This window comes from Chiloscyllium punctatum, chromosome 10 (assembly GCF_047496795.1).
Source record: "Chiloscyllium punctatum isolate Juve2018m chromosome 10, sChiPun1.3, whole genome shotgun sequence".
NCBI lineage: Eukaryota > Metazoa > Chordata > Chondrichthyes > Orectolobiformes > Hemiscylliidae > Chiloscyllium > Chiloscyllium punctatum.
In genome coordinates, this window is record NC_092748.1 from 74,284,239 (window position 1) to 74,306,183 (window position 21,945).

Below are 21,945 nucleotides of genomic sequence, written 5' to 3' on the forward strand. Positions count from 1 at the left end.
GTGGAAGTGTTGAGCCAGTAGGAAGAGTAGGTGAAAGTGAGGACTGCAGATGCTAGAGATCAGAGTCAAGAGTGTGGTGCTGGAAAAGCACAGTAGGTCAGGCAACATCCAAGGAGCAGGAAAATCAACATTTCGGGCAAAAGCCCTTCATTAATAAGAGTGTCAAGTCCAGCTGGGATAAGTTGGGGATGTGGGATGTAGGATCAGGTGAGGGGATCATGTTGCGATGGTGTCAAGAAGGGGAGGCTGATAGATCTGGCAAGTCAAGTCAGGGACACAGAACTGGGTCCAGCAGTGTTCAGTCAGTGTTGGCATGTCAGTTTGAGGCAAAGGTTGACAGTCCTTCAGGGCTGCATGGTGCCAGGTCCAATGGTGTCAGGTTAAGGTTAGGTGTCTGAGCATTGTGGGAGGTGAAGGGGGAGTTGACAGTGCACAGTGTTATTGAGTCAGGTCTGCTTAGACCTGGCCTGGATGGGTGTTTTTAGTCAGGGTGGGCTATTGTTCAGTGCTGTGGTACTGGGTTGGGGAATTGTCAGTCTGGTGTGGTTTGGTCAGGTCAGGGTTGAGGTTTGGGTTTCAGGGTGCTGTCAAGTCCAATGGGATAGGCAGGAGGCTGGAAGAACACAGCAAGCCTGATGCTGCCTGGCTTGCTGTGTTCTTCCAGCATCCTGCCTGTCTACTTTGGCTTCCAGCATCTGCAGCTTGTTTGTTTCTAGTCAAGTCCAGTAAGACAGGGTCTTAACAAGGGTGTGTTAGTTTGGAGTTTTCAGGGATAGCTGTCAGTTCAAGTGGGGTCAGATGAGAGGATTTGGATCAAGATCATGGGTTGTGTAAGGAGGCAAGATGTCAAGTCAGGGCACATGAGAGTCAATATGGTTTAGTTGGGGACTATCTGTGATGAGTTAAGGGTTCAGGTTTAATAGCTATGCAAGAGTTGGAGCAGGTTTTTAATCCTGTAACCTTTCCCTGGTAACCATAACGTTGAGAGTCTGAGTCCTCTGAAGTATCCTTCTCTAAGGGATTTTTTCAGAGGTTAGATACAAGTTGATTGCCTGAATGAAATTTCAATTTTCCAGGCATTGGGATCTCCAGATGGTCCCGACATAACTGCAGTCTATATCTCTGCAACTATCTGGCAATTGAAATTTCAAGGCCATTGTTTGGAGGACCAAGATGTTCCCTCTAACTGGTCCCTTATTGAATAGGTACACCAGTAAACCCAACCCTGGAGTAAAAAGATAAAAATTAGCATGGGTATCACACATAGGGTGGGTGTACAGGTAATAAACCACAAAATTGCATAGCTTGCCTCTTCCTGAGACCAAAAGAAAATTCATCCCATGAACTCATTATAAATTGTCCTGCAAAAACCTCAAAAACAGCACAATTGATAGTAATTATTTTATAAGTTTATTCACAAATGGCAGATTACCTTTATCAACTAGATTTCTTTTTATGTTTGACTTAAATAGATTTCATAAAAGAGATCCTTTGTCTATAGATTTTCAAAGACGATTGTCAGTTGCTTATTTTATGCAATAAATGGAATTAACCATAAATTAATCAGTCTGTCAGTTCTGAAGCACATAATTGACTTATTGCTCCTTTTGAAGTGTTATGTATAAGCTCACTTCTTGATTTTCCTGCTTTTTCCATTTATATTATTTCATTTTACTGAACTTAATTAGCTAACACAAATCAATATGTCAGTTATTTTGTATATATGACCAAGAATCATAGATTTTAGTTAAACAAGAAAATATTTCAAAGTTTTTGAGTCCATCACACAAAATGATCCTGGTACAGTAATATTATTTTTCACTAGACACAGATTAATCAATTGCTGAGTCACTTTTGACCTAGTTCAGAACTCTTCTGGAGAGTAGCCTATTCAATACATGCAAATGTTGGTCAGACATTGAAAATCTAAACTATGTTTTCTTAATTCACAGGCAGCTAAAATGGCAAACTACGCCAAGTGTCAAAGATTATGTGACCTCCTGTTTGTAATGTTTGGCTTGCTCTTCGTTAGTACGAGGCTTGGCCTTTATCCAATGTGGTGAGTAAGCTTTCAATCAAATAGTTCAATTTGTTTAACATGAACTTTTCAGTTCTCACTTTTTCAAGCATACTGAAAATGTAATTACAACAGAAAAGGAGAGCATTTAGTTAAATAATCTTATTCAACAGAAACAGTAAGACTGAAGTGGAATAAATTTAAAATGATCTCAGTTGTTCCTAATCAATTGAGGATTATTAAAATTATGACTTTTTTTTTGCTTTGGCAAACTGAAGTTTCCTCTTGTAACTAGTTTGCACATTCTCCCTGTGTCTGCATAGGTTTCCTCCCACAATCCAAAGATGTGCAGGTTAGATGAATTGGCCATGCCAAATTGCTCATAATGTTAAGAGCATTAGTCAGAGGGCAATGGGTCTGGGTGATTACTCTTCAGAGGGTCGGTGTGGACTTGTTTGGCCGAATGGCCTGCTTCCACACTGTAGATAATCTAATCTAATCTAAAAACTATATCTCTAGATGACTGCCATCTTTTTCTTTAAATATTATATTTCCAAATGTTTCCTCCACACTCATGAATTATCCACAACAATGAACATTACCTCAATGCCGCACCAAAGTTGATTAACTAAGTGGAACAACTGTCAGTAATAAGATGTGCCAATTTCTTTGATTGGGCCATTCGTCCCTTTTACCCAGGTGATCCTAGCTCAAGATGAACAAATATGCATCAAAGATGAGCCTAAATCAAATATTAATTAAGATGAGTGTTAGAGTAAAGATCTCATTCATGAGAACGCAACTTTCAAATGACATGGTTGCCTTCCTGGACTTTTCAAATGCTTTATCAATTTAATCCCTATTTGATAAATTCAGAATGAAATGGAGAGTGATCTTAATATTGATGCTCCTTGCAGAAACATAGGCTAAAGACACTCTGATTTCCCGTAAACGTTCTCTGCTTTCTGTTGCTTAAGACTAAACATGATCCTTGACATATTCTTGCTTACATGAATGCAAGAAATGTTTCAATTCAGACTTCTTTTTCCCTATCTCTCCTTCATAACACTGTCTCCTTAATTTTATTTATCTTCTGAACCTGAAAATACCCTTGTCTCTGATGGCGTCTCTGTGAAGCAGTTTAGAATTTCTGTGTTACTAAAAAAGATTGTTTTCGTTGTTCTCCCATTCCAATTCGCTGTGTTTCTTTGTTCTGACAATTTTTTTTCCCTGCTTTCATTTGCTGTCACCCATTACTGATCTTAGAATGACAATAGATTGTAGTGAGAAGCAAGTATTTGTCCTAAATAATGTACATGTTAGGGAAACATTCAAGTGTATAGAAACTAAATGTGTTCATTATTAAAATTTACCTTTTACATAATTTATGAGCATAAAGCCATGTTATTCAAGTACATCACCAAGAATGCCTGAGGACTGTTAATAAAATCAATGTTTTTTTTTATTTGTGAGTGACCTCCATGGCACTTGACTTAATGTGTGTAAAAAAAATTACTAATTTGCCTTGAAATCTGGCATATCTCAAACACTCTTAAGTTCTTTCTTCATATCATGAAATCTTCAAACGACATATGAGGTTGAGGTTGAATTTAGTTCTTCAGCAACTATCTTTGTCATTCCAGTTACACAGTTTCAATCGCTGCCAACATCTTTGTCAAAGTCCTGAGGTGGTCAGCCAAATCTCTGGCCAATGATTTTGATGGTTTCAGTTTTGAGATTGTTGTGTACAATGAAGAACAAATATCAAAAAAGCAGCAAATAATTGTCTTAAAGTTTAAAACCTCAATTCAACATTTGGCTTCAATGATGTATATGACACCTCTGGAAATATTCAATAGAGTTTCTGCCATACACTGACGGCCAGCCATTTATTTACACTTTTTATACAGATTTTTCACAAGCGTTTAAAAATATACAGCAGCTTCTCAAACTTTTACTGCTGACTGGGTGTAGGTATTACTAAAGCTTTTGAGGTAAATCATTTCAGTCAAAATCTAGCCTTCACAAAGAATTTAAAATCGAAAATTGTGACAAATATTATTTTAAATTTGCAACGTCAAAATTAGATAGTCATAGAGATGTACAGCATGGAAACAGACCCTTTGGTCCAACCCATCCATGCTGACCAGGTATCCCAACCCAATCTAGTCCCACCTGCCAGCACCCGGCTTATATCCCTCCAAACTCTTCCTATTCATATGCCTTTAAAATGTTGCAATCGTATTAGCCTCCACCACTTCCTCTGGCAGTTCATTCCATCCACATACCACCCTCTGTGTGAAAAAGTTGCCCCTTAGTTCTCTTTTATATCTTTCCCCTCTCACCCTAAACCTGTGTCCTCTAGCTCTGGACTCCCCAACCCCAGGGAAAAGACTTTGCCTATTTATCCTATCCATGCCCCTCATGATTTTATAAGCCTCTATAAGGTCACCCCTCAGCCTTTGGTGCTCCAGGGAAAACAGCCCCAGCTTAGTCAACCTTTCCCTATAGGTCAAATCATCCAACCCTGGCAACATCTTTTTGAATCTTTTCTGAACCCTTTCATGTTTCACAACATCCTTCCAATAGGAAGGAGACCTGAATTGCATGCAATATTCCAACAGTGGTCTAATCAATGTCCTGTACAGCAGCAACATGACCTTCCAACTCCTGTACTCAATACTCTGGCCAATAAAGGAAAGCATACCAAATGCCTTCTTCACTATCCTATCTACTTGCGACTCCACTTTCAGGGAGCTATGAATCTGCGCTCCAAGGTCTCTTTGTTCAGCAACACTCCCTAGGACCTTACCATTAAGTGTATAAGTCCTGCTAAGATTTGCTTTCTCAAAATGCAGCACCTCGCATTTATCTAAATTAAACTCCATCTACCACTTTTCAGCCCATTGGCCCATGTGACCAAGATCCCATTGTAATCTGAGGTAACCATCTTTGCTGTCCACTACACCTTCAATTTTGGTATCATCTGCAAACTTACTAAATATACCTCTTATGCTCACACCCAAATCATTTATATAAATTATCAAACGGAGTGGACCCAGCACCAATCCTTGTGGCGCTTCACTGGTTACAGGCCTCCAGTCTGAAAAACAACCCTCCACCACCACCCTCTTTCTTCTACCTTGAGCCAGTTCTGTATCCAAATATAGTTTTCCCTATATTCCATGAGATCTAACCTCGCTAACCAGTCTCCCATGGGGAACCTTGTTGAACACCTGACTGAAGTCCACATAGATCACATCTACTGCTCTGCCCTCATCAATCCTCTTTGTTACTTCTTCAAAAAACTCAATCAAGTTTGTGAGAGTTGATTTCCCATGCACAAAGCAATGCTGACTATCCCTAATCCAGTCCTTGCCTTTCCAAATACATGTAGATCCTGTCCCTCAGGATTTCCTCCAACAACTTGCCCACCACTGAGGTCAGTCTCACCGGTCTATAGTTCCCTGACTTGTCCTTACCACCTTTCTTAAACAGTGGCACCACGTTTGCCAACCTCCAGTCTTCCGGCACCTCACCTGTGACTATCGATGATACAAATATCTCAGCAAGAGGCCCAGCAATCACTTCTTTAGCTTCCCACAGAGTTCTAGGGTACCTGATCAGGTCCTGGGGATTTATCCACTTTTATGCATTTCAAGATATCCAGCACTTCCTCCTCTGTAATACGGACATTTTTCAAGATGTCACCATCTATTTCCCTACTTTCTATAACTTCCATGTCCTTTTCTACAGCAAACACTGATGTAAAATATTTGTTTAGTATCCCCCCCATTGATAGAATTATAGAATCACAGACTTTTACAATAGAGAAAGAGGCCATTCGACCTGAAAAAGTTCCCAAGAGAGCTTCCCAGCTCATCCCATCCTCCAACCCTGACTCCACAGCCGTCTAAGTATAGGCATAAATAATGCACTGAAACTGTTGTAAGTTCATTGTGTATATACATCCTTAAACCTCTGTGATCAGATGTATTTATTTTTATGTCCTTGTGGATTTTTCTGTAAAACTATTTGTGATGCTCCATGGATCCACCTAGTGTTGAAACAATCCTTCAAGCATAACACAATGTGGAAAACCCTGGCAGCTTAACAAATGGTTTGTTTAACATCAATACAAACAAACAGTGATGGAAAAATCAATTTTACAAATCAGACTTTGTACTATCAAATCTCAAATTAAGTCTGTAATTCTTTATATGGCTACAAATAGTTACATGACTATAGGGCAAGCATTGTTGGAAAGATTTAGAGATCATTAATATCTATTTGTAGATAATTGCCTTCCATTTTAAATATGAGAGCATTTTAAAAAGAGAAGTGTATGGAGCAGTTGGATTGTGAAGGTCAAGTAAACTCCTGGAGGATAATGATATTCAAGTAGTTCAGAGAGCTTGTATTGAAAATCTTTCTAAAATCCTGTATGCAATCAAAAGGCACTGCATTAATTGCCTTATTATGTTTCTGGTGTGATGTTCAAAAAACAATTCTTTAAATACACACAGCTATAGTCTAGAATGAAATTGAAGGCTGAAGACAGTCACAATGAACAGTCACACCTTCATTTCCCATGAAGTGAGCAGAAGGTGAAATCAAGTTTGACACACAAACCCCATTTACCTCAGGTGCTTTTAGGGCTGGCAAGGTGTGGGGTGGCTCATAAAGAACATAAAAGCTCAATAAATGAGGCTCTGCAATAGAGACAGTTTGACACAACTTCAGACTTGCCCTGCCATTATATATGACAGTTGAATTGAAAAGGAAAGGCTGTAATGTTCTCAGGGGATTTTAGTTTGTATCAGTCATTCAAATGAAGTGACTTCAGGTGTTCATTTGAATGGGAAGCCCAACAGCAGGAGGCATTTTAGGAAGCTAGTGCTGGGAGGTGAGGTTTGGTGAAGCGCTAGAATGGAGAGTGAGGAGCCAAGTGTGGAGGTGGGGAGCCAAAGTAGTGCTGGTAGAGACGAGAGTACTAGAGGGAATTTGTAATTATAATTTGTGCAAAGTTAAATTGCCACCATCAAGTAAGAAATTCTAATGAGTCGAGAAATACTTACCCATCTTTGAGCTGAACAAAGCTTCCCTGGGAGAAAGTGAGGACTGCAGATGGGGGAGATCAGAGTCAAGATTGTGGTGCTGGAACAGCACAGCCAGGCAGGCAGCATTCATGGAGCAGGAGAATCGACGTTTCGGGCATAAGCCCTTCATCAGGAATGAGGAATTTTCTGAGGCCTAACACTAGTTCGTAACATCAAAAGGATGCATGGCTTCACTGGCAAGGTGTTGTATGGACTTTACACTAATTTAGTTTATTTTTGAAAATGTGAGAACATTGTACATAGCCTCACCTACCTGTAAGTCAGGTTCAATAATGAGTCTGTCATCTGTTTGATGTATGCTGCATTCTGCAGCAACTGAGAGAGGCATGAACCTGATGGAGCAGTATGAAGAGTACACAGAATAAAAAGGAAAGGGAGGGTGTTAGATAGTCTCCTGAAGGAACTCAGCTACTGCTGCTGACTGGTCACTTACTCCATCATAACATAAACATAAATAGCTGCAACAAAATAATTCACACTGAAACACCTCTGTCTCACCACCAATGTTCTGCCCATACTGAGCATTAAGGTGCACAATGAAGAGTTTGTCAATGTTAACATGTAGCATGCAGTTCCAGGGCAGAGAAGGTGTTTTATATAAATTGGCCTAGGGAACTTAGTGCTGAAGGCACAGGGAATGCCCTGATATAACAATGATGTAAAACTTCCTCAATTGTGCCTTGGATAATTACCCACCTTGAACTTTTACTGAATGATGTTTCTTGCATCTAGAGCAGAGTTAAATAGCTTGAGTGCTCCTGGAAAATCACAGCCAGTCAGGCAGCATCCAAGGAACAGGAGAATCGATGTTTTGGACATAAGCCCTTCATTGGGAATGAGCCTCATTTCTGATGAAGGGCTTATGCCCGAAACATCGATTTTCCTGCTCCTCGGATTCTTGGTAGAATTTGATGCAATGAGCTTATAAAAATAGAGACAGGAGGGAGCCATTTGGCTCTTCCAACTCCTCCATGTGATCTTTTTTAGCTATGCATTTCCACATCAACATGTCAAAATTAGTCAATCCATTCTATTTTATTTTGAAAGATGAAATTGGTGTTTTTAACTGAAAATTGAAATCAAACTTGCCAGTGGTAGCGAGAACGTTATGACCCGACGGATTTAATCTTAAGAGCAATTTATGTGACAGGAGATATTACAATCTAACCTATTGAGTGTATTACAACATGAAGCTTATTATCTCTCCTTATTATAAATACTCAGCATTCTGTTGCTTTATTGAAATATGCATCTAAGTTTAACTCATTGGCTCAAAATCCTTGAAAAGAATGGCATATAGCTCTGTATGCAATTGCAAGCTCTGAGTGATATTGTTTCTTGGGTCAAAACCACTGACAGTATGATATGGTCTGAGTGCATCCCTGCGTGTTAGCTCATGGAACATATCCCATAAAGACTGGCTTCTAGTTGAGACAGATAGTCTTGAAATTTATAAGCAGAAAGTGAGGACAGCAGATGCTGGAGATCAGAGTTGAAGAATGTTCTCCTGGAAAATCACAGCCAGTCAGGCAGCATCCAAGGAACAGGAGAGTCGACATTTCGGACATTATCCTTCATCAGGAATGAGCCTCATTTCTGATGAAGGGCTTATGCCCGAAACATCAATTCTCCTGCTCCTCGATGCTGCCTGACATACTGTGCTTTTCCAGGACCACACTCTCAACCCGTGAAATTTATTAGCAAATCTAACTCTTTACACTGTTTTAAGTTTCCAGACTTATACATAGTCTGAATTCCAAGTTTACTAATGTTACAACAACTTTACATGACTGTAACATTACATATAGCTGACAAACTGACTAACTACATACTGCACTGACTCCATTGCAATAAAGAAGATCACCAAAGGTGAAGAAGGGACATTTATACTGGAATGTCACATGTCATACTGTTATCTAACTGTTTAACAGGTAGGCTGTCTTTCATAAACTGATGTACACATAAAGTAATCCTAATTTTTCCTTTAAAGAATATAAACCTATTCCTCATAAACATATGCGAGGATGTCATTATACTATAAGACATGGGAGCAGAAATTAGGCCATTCAGCCCATTGAGTCTGCTCCACCATTCAACCATGGCTGTTAAGTTTCTCAACCCCATTGAATTGAATTTATTGTCATGTGTACCGAAGCACAGTGAAAAGCTTTGTCTTGTGAGCAATACAGGCAGGTCACATAGCTAAATAGCATAGATAGGTAAATAATAGGTAAACAGCAGCAAAAGCAAAGACACAGGTACAGGCAAATGCTCAGAGTTTGTGAGTCCATTCAGTATTCTAACAACAGTAGAGTAGTAGCTGTTTTGAAACCGGCTGGTGCATGTGTCCAGGCTTCTGTACCTTCTCCTCAATGGTAGAGGTTGTAGCAAAGCATTGCCAGAGTGGGATGGATCTTTGAGAATGCTGGCGGCCTTTCCTTGACATCGGATGGATTCTATGAATGGGAGGTTGGCTTTTATGATTGTCCAGACCGAGTTCACCACTCTCTGTAGCCATTTCCAACCTTGAAAGGTACAGTTACCATACCATGTAGTGATACATCCAGACAGAATGCTCTCGATGACGCACCTATAAAATTTGGCAAGAGTACTTGCTGTATGCCAAATTTCCTCAGCTGCCTGAGGAATAAGAGATGTTGTTGGGCCATCATAATCAGTGCATCCACATGAAGAGTCCAAGAAAGCTTGATGTTGATGGCCACTTCCAGGAGCTTGACACTTTCCACTTTTTCCACCTCTGTGCTGTTAATGTGTCGGGGGGGGTATGAGTAACATCCCGTCGAAAGTCAATAATGAGTTTCTTGGTTTCGTTTTCCCACTTCCTCCTCATCACCTTTGATCCCTTAACAATCATGAACCTATCTATCACTGTCTTAAATATACTCAATAACCTGGCCTTCACATCCTTCGGTAGTGATGAATTCCATAGATTCAGCACTCTCTGGCTGAAAAGGTTTCTTCTCATCCCCATTCTAAAGGGTCTTCCCTTTACTGTAAGGCTGTGCCCTCGGGTCCTCGTTACACCTGCTAATGGAAACATCCTCCCAACGTCCACTCTATCCAGGCTTTTCAATATTCTGTAAGTTTCAATTAAATCCCCCCTCATCCTTCTAAATTCAATTGAATTTTGACCCACAGTTCTCAAATGTTCCTCATATGTTAAGCCTTTCATTCCTGGGATCATTCTCATGAATCTCTTCTGAACACACTACAGGGCCAATATATCCTTCCTGAGATATGGGCCTAAAATTGCTCACAGTATTTTAAATGTGGTCTGACCAGAGCTTTATAAAGTGTCGGAACTACATCCCTCCTTATATATTCTAGTCCTCTTGAAATAAATGCCATCATTGTCTTTGCCTTCCTAACTACTGAGCTGAAAAATGTGTTGCTGGAAAAGCGCAGCAGGTCAGGCTCAAAGGAGCAGGAGAATGGACGTTTCAGGCATTAGCCCTTTCTTCAGGAATGAGGAGGGTGTGCCAAGCAGGCTAAGATAAAAGGTAGGGAGGAGGGACTTGGGGGAGGGGCGTTGGGAATACGATAGGTGGAAGGAGGTTAAGGTGAGGGTGATAGGCCAGAGAGGGGGTGGGGGCGGAGAGGTCAGGAAGAAGATTGCAGGTCAAGAAGGCGGTGCGGAGTCCGAGGGTTGGGACTGAGAAAAGGTGGGGGGACGGAAAATGAGGAAGGTGGAGAAATCTGCATTCATCCCTTGTGGTTGGAGGGTTCCGAGGCAGAAGATGAGGCACTCTTCCTCCAGGCATTGTGTTGCCATGGTCTGGCGATGGAGGAAGCCAAGGACCTGCATGTTCTTGGCGGAGCGGGAGGGGGAGTTAAAGTGTTCAACCATGGGGCGGTTGGCTTGATTGGTGCAGGTGTCCCAGAGGGAAGTGAGGGGGGAGGTGTGGGCGCAAGTTTTGCATTTCTTGCGGTTGCAGGGCAATTTCCCCTCAGACGTGGTTAACGATGCTATCTACCGCATCTCCTCCACTTCCCGCTCCTCCGCTCTTGAACCCCGCCCCTCCAATCGCCAATAGGACAGAACCCTACTGGTCCTCACCTACCACCCCACCAACCTCCAGATACATCGCATCATCCTTCGTCATTTCCACCACCTCCAAACAGACCCCACCAACAAGGATATATTTCCCTCCCCTCCTCTATCAGCGTTCCGGAAAGACCACTCCCTCCACGACTCCCTCGTCTGGTCCACACCCCCCACCAACCCAACCTCCACTCCCGGCACCTTCCCCTGCAACTGCAAGAAATGCAAAACTTGCGCCCACACCTCCCCCCTCACTTCCCTCCAAGGCCCCAAGGGATCCTTCCATATCCATTACAAATTCACCCACACACATCATTTACAGTATCCGCTGCACCCGATGTGGCCTCCTATACATTGGGGAGACAGGCGGCCTACTTGTGGAATGTTTCAGAGAACACCTCTGGGACACCCGGACCAACCAACCCAACTGCCCCGTGGCTGAACACTTTAAATCCCCCTCCCACTCCGCCAAGGACATGCAGGTCCTTGGCCTCCTCCATCGCCAGACCATGGCAACACGACGCCTGGAGGAAGAGCGCCTCATCTTCCGCTTAGGAACCCTCCAACCGCAAGGGATAAATGCAGATTTCTCCACCTTCCTCATTTCCCCTCCCCCCACCTTTTCTCAGGCCCAACCCTCGGACACAGCACTGCCTTCTTGACCTGCAATCTTTTCCCCGATCTCTCCACACCCCAACCCCTCTCTGGCCTATCACCCTCACACTAACCTCCTTCCACCTATTGCATTCCCAATGCCTCTCCCCCAAGTCCCTCCTCCTTTTATCTTAGCCCGCTTGGCACACCCTCCTCATTCCTGAAGAAGGGCTTATGCCCGAAATGTCGATTCTCCTGCTCCTTTGATGCTACCTGACCTGCTGTGCTTTTCCAGCAACACATTTTCCGGCTCTTATCTCCAGCATCTGCAGTCCTCACTTTTTCCTAACTACTGACTCAACCTACAAGGTAACCTTAAGAGAATCCTGGACTAGGATTCCCATGTCCCTCTGCACTTAAGATTTCTAAATTTTCGCCATACTTAGAAAATAGTCTCTGCCTCTGTCCAAGTTGTATTCCAGCTGCGACGTCTTTGCCCACTTACCTAACCTGTCTAAAACCTTCTGGAGCCTCTCCACCTTCTCAATACTACCTGCCCCTGATCTTTGTCTCATCTGCAAACCTAACCAGAATGCTACCATTAGCTACCATCCTGAGGAGCATCCTTTTATTCCCACTCTCTACTTACTGCCAGACAGCCAACCTTCTATTCATGCTAGCACCTTGCTTGTAATAACATGGGCCCTTATCTTATTCAGTAGACTCCTATGTGGCGCCTTATCAAAGGCCTTCTGGAAGTCCAGATAGATAACATCCATTGGCTGCCCTTTGTCTAACCTGCCGGTTACCTCCTCAGAGAAGTCTAACAAATTTGTCAGGCATGACGTCCCCTTGATGAAACCATGCTGACTTTGCCCTATTTTACCATGCACTTCCAAGTATACAGAAATCTCATCCTTCAAATGGTCTCCAAAATCTTACCAACGACCAAGGTCAGGCTAATCGACTTGTAATTTCCCATCTTTTGACTTCCCATCTTAAACAGGAAGTTGCATTAGTAATTTTCCAATCCTCTGGGACCCTCTTTTTACTTTGACAAATGTAAGGCATAACCAGATCTGTCCTTATACAAAGTTAAAAATCACACAAAACCAGGTTATAGTCCAACAGGTTTAATTGGAAGCACACTAGCTTTCGGAGCGTCGCTCCTTCATCAGGTGATATCCTATGTGATGGGTATTTGATTGTTTCCAAATCAGCTATATGATCTAGTTCTTTGCAGGATTTGACCATTGTTTCTTGAGTAATTCTTATGGTATGTGAAAATTGGCAAGGCCAACATTTGTTGCCCATCACTAGTTTCCCTTGAACGTATTTGCTTTCTAGGCTATTTCAGAGGATAGTAAAGAACCAACCACATTATTATGATATTATGCAGGCCTGGTAAGATATGAATGATAGATGTCCTTCCCTAAAGGACATTAGTGAACCAGATTTTTCTATGACAGTCAGCATTGTTACGTGGCGTACTTTTTAACCGCAGACTTTATTGAATTCAAATATCGTCATGTGCCATTGTGGGATTTGAACCTTTGTCCCAAGAACATTAGGCTCGGACTCTGGATTATTTTTAATAATCTTCAAGTCACTTTACATTTAATGACCATGATATTTACCATACAAATAGTGAGCTATTTGAGACTCTTCAACTGAGGGTAGTGAAGGGGTTAGGAAATAGGAACAGAAACTGTTTCTAATAAATTGAATAACAAGCATCCAAACTTTTGAAAATGTTGTGCAGCTTTATTGCTGCCTATATGTATACAAATTGTGTCTAACAGTGGACATCAGTTTTATTCAGAAGAGTTTTAAAATTTCAAAGAATAGGTAGGGTAAAATACCCAAACATGCACTGTCTTCCATGTACAAAGTGTTGCTGAATGTTCTGAACAGATTCTGATAGTGATCTATTGACCAGAAATTCCTGAATGTTTTTCTTTTCCCTTGTTGTCTTATTCCTCGCAATACAGCACAGGCTCTTCAGCCCACCAAACCTGTGCCAATTCCTAATCCTTACTTAGACCTGTTACTTATTGCCGATACGAAGTTTTTATCCATGTTTTCACCCCCCGTTCATGTGTCTATCAAGAAATGCCTTAAAAGTTGCTAACGTGCTGAAATAACTCCACAGAGACCGGTATCCCATCACAAGTCACTGTACCTTCAGAATGTCAGTATACTTGTAAAAAGGCCTTTGCTATCCATGAACTCAATGTGGCTAATTGCTTCAATATCATAGCTTTAAATGAAACCTGGATATGGGATCATGCCACTATCTGCCAATAGAAGCCCACCCCCTTGGCCTGCCCAGATGATTTCTTCACCAAAGCCGTACTTTATCCACTTTCTTAGTTTCTGGCAGCTACCATGTATTTCAGTTTGTTCCACTCTCTCACCTCTTATTTAACCAAGCATAATAAAATGTTTCTGACCACAATATCTTCACTGCTTTCCTTCCTCAAAAGTTCCACTGAGTGTCTTCTTATTCGCAGTAATTTCAATCTCATGTCCTTTCTCCTTGGAGTTCCTATGCTGCCTTACCCTCCCCCTCCATGTAAACTTCCTAATCCGTAGTCATGCCCATTTGTCTGACCTTGCCCTTTTATGTGGCCTTGCTACTCACATTGTATCAATCATAGATAAAATTATCCCTTAACTTTTCCTTCTATTGTTCTATACCAACATCCTCCTTCCTCCTCCCAGCTACATTTCCTTCTATGTCCAGCTCAGAAATAAACTTTCCAACTCATTTACAACTGTACTTAGGAAAATCTTCCTGAATCTGTGGTTATTTTTCACCGTTGTATTTCTGCAGAACCAATACATTCAATCTTACCCTCACGTCTCCTTTGAAGCCCTAATCCCTATTAAAACCATCACTGTCTTTTTCAACCTGGCTGTTTCCCAGGTACAGCCCTCATTTTCAGTCTATTACATTCTCAAACGCAAGCTTGAAAGGTCCCATCTTACATCATCATCCTGGAATGCAAACATAACCGCTGACATCTTTACGACAAACCATCTTCTTAAATACTCAACACCTCTTTCACTCTCAGCTGTAACATTAAGGGTAAGAAACTTCACAATGATTGAGATATCTGATAAGCTGTTTCTGTCACTTGCCTTCCAAAACATGTTGGGTTAAACATTCTTTATGCTTCATCTACATGAGCCCTGAACCCAACACATTTTGAGTTTCTCTGTTATCTTGAGCTTATCTTTTACATGAAACCCACTTCACGTTCTCTTGATATTGTCCTCACTAAACCGTTGACTTTTCACTTCCCTTCCATATCCCCATATTGTGAACTTTTCTTTTTTTAGGTACTGTCTGCCTCCTTCAAATCTCCCACTATCAAACATTTTCTCAAAAAACAGCTCTTGGCTCCCTTAATCTTTTCTAATGACTGCCAATATCCAAATCCACTGACCTATCCAGATCAATGAACATTAAATCTATGGCCTCTGTTCCTGGCACTCTACATTTGAGTCACTACATTCTGATCCAGCTGACTGGCCTCTTCTTACTCCTCATCTACATGCTGTCCATCCATAACATCATCCAAAAGCACATTGCTCTTTTTGACCTAAACATTGACAACACCCAGCTCTGATTCATCACCACGCCTATAAACGTCTCCATTACCTTTAAATTATCAGACTGCTTACCTAATACCTGATACTGGACATGCAGAAATTTCCTTCAGATAAAGGTTGCTTACGCTACCAACCAAAACTTCTTACCGCTTGACACTGACTCCATCCTTCTTTCTGGCATTTTTCCACTGGTTGAAAAAACAAGTTGGTGTCAGGTTTGGTAGATGAGCTTTTGACCACAAATTTGCAGCCTCACTTATATCCACCTCTGTAATGTCACCTGGCTCTGCTATGCTTCAGCTCATCTGCTTTTGTAGTGTTTGATACCTTCAGACTTGACATTTTATGAGGGGCAACCAAAGGCTTGCTCAAAGAATTGAACTGTAAGGGGCATCTGAAAGAAGTACAGATTAGTGACAAGGTAATAGAGGGAGAATTCCAGTTCATGAGACCTGAGCAGTTCAAACTGCAGCTACGATCATTAGACAAAAGGTAAGATGAACAATAAACCTGAGTAAGAGTACTAAATTCAATGAGATTATTGTAGAGAAAGGGAGATATGTCAGGAAGGTAATGAAAAAATTCAAAAAGCACAATGAAAATGTCAAAATTGTGACATTGCAGGGATGGACACTGTATGGGCAAATACTATATTATGTGATAGTTACTTGGGAGCTAGGGAATATAGGTACTGAGATTTGGATGATCTGAAGTTTAAGGTAGTTGAGGATGACAACAATAATTGAGTTGAGTTGGGGGTGGATATGACAAGTCTTACAGTGAGGGACTGATAGTCTATGTGATAGAGAACACTTGGGCTTGAAATCTCAGTTCAGTATCAAATACAATAGAGAGGATGACACAATAGACCGGAACTCTATCAACAAACCATTCGAGTTAGACCCCATCTGCTACCCACTGAGAAAAACAAGCAGAAATAACATTGTCACATGAAATGACATCATCACAGGAAGTGATGTCACCAAGCCAAAAAAAATATAAATAGAAAGCAGGAATCATGTGCAGTGCTTCTTCTAAGGCTCACTGAAGATGTTACCTAATAGGGTGATGAAACATCTGGAAATGAACCTTCCAGCTCAGCAAGCAAACCTACATCCAGAGGATGACACAGTTTAGTTACCTATCACAGTGACTGGTAAAGATAAAATCAGTAACAAGGGCTTGAGGTTCAAATGAAGGAATGCCAGCTTCAATCACTTGAGATTTCAGCTCAAGAAAACTTTAGCTAATCCAAATGTTGCATGTTAGAGAAATTTGACAAATAGAGGCAGTGGAGAAATTGGAGTAGGTGATGGAGAGATATAGGTGGGCATCATCAGCACATATATGGAAGCTGTGCTGATGTATTTGGGTTATTGGTGTGAAAGATTGCACTAGGACCCTGACTAAATGAATCAAGAATCCATTTCTCACAATACCAGATCATCATCTGCTGAAGTTCATGATATAAGAGACCCATTTCCTGGTTTCACAACCACCAGCATTTGGTTTGAAATCGGAAATCTTGGCAATATTTTCCAAGCCAAGTGGAAAATAAAACTTGTGCAATCAAGCAAAATGGCAATGAGCTTATTTCGCATATGGACCATTTCACCCTGATGTCTCTGAGAGGCAACATAAGGATAAGAAACAGACCATAGATCAATCCAAGGATGTAAAGACCGGCCAATGAGCCATTTATTGAAGGCGTTGTGCCGAGTAGATAAAGTAACAAGCTTTTTGGAGCACAGAGAATTTGTTTTCAAAAGAACTAATTATAGATAAATGTATTTGATACCTAGCTTGTTTCGAAGGAAAGGTTTATACAAATATAGACAGGAAAGTTCAAATTAAAAGTGCCAAATTAACTAATCATAAATTTGGGTGGCACGGTGGCACAGTGGTTAGCACTGCTGCCTCCCAGCGCCAGAGATCCAGGTTCAATTCCCGCCTCAGGCAATTAACTGTGTGGAGTTTGCACGTTCTCCCTGTGTCTGCGTGGGGGTACTCCGGGTACTCCGATTTCCTCCCACAGTCACAAAGATGTGCAGGTCAGGTGAACTGGCTATGCTAAATTGCCCGTAGTGTTAGGTGAGGGATAAATGTAGGGGTGTGGGTGGGTTGCGCTTCAGCGGGTCAGTGTGGACTTGTTGGGCCGAAGGGCCTGTTTCCACACTGTAATGTAATATAATCTACATTACTTTCTGTCATCTGCAGTTTGAAATTATTTTAATATTGTCCTATCCATGGACTTCCAGGATAGATGGAAAGTTTCCTTTCGGCCATTAATTCCTACCTAGTGAGAACTTGACAATAGTGACCCCAATTTACTAACAAACTTGTTAATTTTATTTCATAAATAATTTTTACTCATATCTTTACAAAATGTAGTTTATAGTACAGGTAGAGACTAAAGGATAGCAAAAAACTGCAACACATTGAAATGTTAAATGATATTATATATTCTAAACAATGAAGTATTGATACTGACTCTGAGTGAAAAGGGGATTAGGCAAGCTGCTATTAATGGCTTGCTGCGTTAGTTGTGTTGTATGAAGTAGTGAGCTTATCAAGAGTATGTTCATGAAGACAGCGGTGTATTCTTTTTTCTAAAGTAGATAATTAACTAATTAGATTTACAAATGCATTGCTTGCTGAAAAAGTTTGTTTCGTTTCAGGATATTAAATACTACTTTATTTGAAAGCTGGGAGATTGTTGGTCCATACCCATCATGGTGGATTTTCAACTTGCTTTTATTGCTGCTTCAGCTGTTGCATAGTTTCTGGTCATATCTCATCATAAGGATCACTTGCAAAGCTATTGCTAAAGGAAAGGTATGTTCTCCTTCATACAACAGCAAACTACTGTGGATCCTGGAAATCTGTTAAGTCTGCTAAGGAGACCTGGATATATGTTGCAATATGTTGTGCCACAGTATTTAATAAAGTAGCCATCTCTATAACTCAGCTACTTCCAGTCATCTGAAAACCAACTTGCATTTCAACCCCTGCAAATAGCAGCATTGCAACTGATCTTAATGTCTTCAATTAGAACTGAAAAGTATGACTGGAGTGCCAGTCAGTTGGGTTACCCAAAGAAATTTTGGAAGCCAAAAAGAGATCTAAGTAGTGATTAAGCAGTTAGGTCCTTTTTAAAACACTGCCTGTCCAGGAGGAACAAAAGCATTTACCTCCAGACTCTCAACCGCTGATTATACCCTTTCACCACTACCAAGATTGACCCCAACCCCAATTTTTGCCTTTTTCTCCCCTCCCAATGGTTGTGTTCCAAGGTCCTCCTGCCAAACTTTGATAGTTTTGGTCTATTTGGAAGCATTCTGAACAGTCCTCAGCCATGTCCTTTTACTATCATTGGACACATCACCATTCATCTGGAAGATGGTCAATCTGGAAAAATCACAGCAGGTCAGGCAACATCCGAGGAGCAGGAGAGTCGACTCTTCTGCTCCTTGGACACTGTCTGACCTGCTGTGCTTTTTCCAGAGCCACACTTTATCAACTCTGACTCTCCGGCATCTGCATTCCTCGCTATCTCCTAGGTGGTCAGTCTGTCAATTGGACTGTCAAATTTCCCCCTGAGCAGGAAATAATGAGATTGAAATCTCCTGTTCAATTTTGCAGTGCACCATGTGCCTCTGATGTCTCCACCTTCCATCTCTCCCAATCCTTACCCCCATCTCCCCCCCCACCCCCACCACCAACCCCACACCAGCTAGAATGACACTTCCCCTCTCTCTCCTTCCAAAGTTGAGGCCATATTTTCCCAAAAACAATCTGTTTCTCTTTTTTGTGAAATCTTCCTACCTCTTTGCTTTGGTAATGTCATAATCAGGAATTATGAATTTTAAAGAGTGTTAAATTAAAATCTTTTTTTGCTGAAATATTCGCCATTTTGATTCTGCAGTACCATCATTGATTTTTAAACAGCTAGGTTAAATTTGTGTTTAAATATAGTCACTAGCTTTCTGTACAACTGTATTCAGTGTACCAAATGACATAGCCCAGCTATTTCTTCTAGGTCTTGGCAACATTAGAGAAAAATCAAGTCAATAAATAGACTAACAAAACGAAAGCGAGGTTGCTCAGACAAATAATTAAAGTTCTAGTGGCACTAATTGTTAGATTTGATTCTTTTACATGCCCAAAATTGCTGGCAATACAACTAAATTATGTTGTTGACAATTTGTATTGGTATCTAATCTACAAGTTGTTTGCAGACTTAAAATAAAAAAAGGTTCTATCGAAACGCTTCAGTTCTGATCAACTGATCATTACGGTAAAAACAAGAACAACCTATATTTGTTTGGAGTCTCCAATACATGAAAAAATTAATGCATATCACAAGGCATTATGTAGGGCAACAAAAAGTCCTGGTCATGAAGAGTCCTGATTGGAGGAGAGTGAGGTGTTAAGGCAGAAGAATTGATGGCCTCTGGGACTTATATGAAACCTATTAATAATGAGGCAAAAGTAGGGGGTGATGGGAAGAGGCCAACATCAGGACTGACCTAGGTAGGTAGATCAACAATGAATCAATTGAATGACAACTTCTGTTACTTTGTTCCCATCTGTAATATGGCAGAACTGAGGAGAGATTATGGTACCCTACAAGAAAATTGTGAGTTGTGTTTTAAGAGGTACTGTGGAGTTCTCCACCCACTTCTAAAAAGTCATTTGGAAGGGGAAGCCTGCCTACAATCTCTAAACCTCTCAACCTCCTACAAAATTTCAGACAGGTTGGAATAGGCAGATAAAAGGTGACATGAAGGCCATCTGTGGATTTTATGTGCCCTCAATCCTGTAGCCTGGGAGGTGCATAAAACACAGCCCTATATACACTAGTGCTGAGTATTGTTATTGTAGCTCATTAACTTTGAATAGTGGTACAGAAGATATCATGCCAAACTATGTTTTCTCTTATTCTACTTGTTTAATCTCTTCCTCGTCCAAACTTGAAAGGCTGGGAAATGGAATCCTTTACATGTAAGTTTCACTGGTTAAAATCTCCAAATGCATTTCCTAATCATTAGAATAATGTTTTTATTCTTTTCCCATTATTCTTAATGTGATCTTTTTTAATGCTCCCATAGATGCCATATTTCATTTTATATGTAAATCATTCACTGTAGCAAAATGTATTCATTTCAATAATAATTCAATAATAAGTACTTACCACAGAGTTATATTTAGTATAAAGGCTACAGGTTTCAAACACCATGAATTGACAGCAATATCACAATTTAAATCTCTATTTGCTGCAGTTTGGATTTTAATTGCATCATGAATTGTTCGTAGCGCCACTGCAGGAAAGATTTTGGGAACCACAGGATACATTTAGCAAGCTTTGAGCAAATTGCAGAAGCAGTAAAGGGTATCTGGTCCGGCAGCAGGGAAGTGTCAGGTCTCAGTGGGTGAGAGGTGTCAAGTTTCACTTAGGTGCTCAGTACCCAATGGGGAAAAAGAAATTTCCATTCAGCAAACAATTGGAGCTATCCATCAAAATGCTTATTTGATAGGCACCTCATTGTGAAAATGATAGCTGAGGAAATCATTCAAGCAGCATAAGCCTACAATGACTTATCAGAAGAGGCATTCTGAAATACTAAGCATATTTCTTTTAGCTTCACACTTTTTTTAAAAGTTCCATAGAATTCCTTCAGTGCAGAAGAGATCGTTCAGCCCTTCAATTCTGCACTGTTGAATTTTCTCACCCAGGTCCACACCCCACCTTATCCTGTAATGCTGCATTTGCCATGGTTAATCAACATAGCCTTCACATCCCTGGATACTACAGCATGTCCAATCTACCTAACCAGCAATCTTTAGACTGCAGGAGGAAACCAGAGCACCTGGAGGAAACCCATGCAGACATGCAGAGAATGTGCAAACTCCACATAGACAGTCACCCAAGGATGGAATCAAACTAGAGTCCTATGAGCCACTGTGTCGCTCAGGTCCTTCACAATGTTGGCAGTCTTAATAAGTTAATATACATTTTGCACAATTGTATGCTATTTCACAATCCCAAAGGATGAGCTATCTCTGCCAAATGAGTCCCAGGAGTAGAACCAAAGGGGAGAAACATAAAACATTTATCCACCCCTCAATGCTCTTCATCCCCACACACACTCAGTTCCCTACCCAAGCCACCCTTGCTAACCTAATGTCTGATGTCCATACACATAACCAGCATTCTCTCTAATTTTCTTTTCAGCAGCAAATTCTGGAACTGGAACTCAGTGCTTGCCTGTGCAGAGCCTTCGGGAGAACATTGCCCAAAACCTCTCATCTGCCACCCTATACCTCATTATCGATCCATCATGCACCACATGTCACTGTTCTATCTTAGTGCATACTTCCACTCTATCCCTCTTCACGTACCTAAGCAACCCATGCACATGGGAGAAAAAAAATACAGTTCTGTTACTTAAAGGTCTAGGTTGCAGAATACAGCCTATTGAGAAAAGTGCTGTCTTTATGAAAACACGTTTTTGTAGATAGATTGCCACACA

The 21,945-nt window shown here is 41.0% G+C and overlaps 1 protein-coding gene across 3 annotated transcripts in view; it reads left to right on the forward strand.

The window, feature by feature from the left end:
* The window catches only part of cers6 (ceramide synthase 6), a 256,821-nt gene that overhangs the window by 232,781 nt on the left and 2,095 nt on the right, over positions 1-21,945 (forward strand). For 2 of the 3 annotated variants that reach the window (XM_072579520.1, XM_072579522.1), the window contains 3 exons: positions 1,953-2,059; positions 18,091-18,247; positions 20,393-20,416. In XM_072579520.1, the coding sequence (XP_072435621.1) occupies positions 1,953-2,059; positions 18,091-18,247; positions 20,393-20,416 (288 nt within the window). The remainder of the gene's footprint in view (positions 1-1,952; positions 2,060-18,090; positions 18,248-20,392; positions 20,417-21,945) is intronic. The other variant, XM_072579521.1, reaches the window with a different exon arrangement.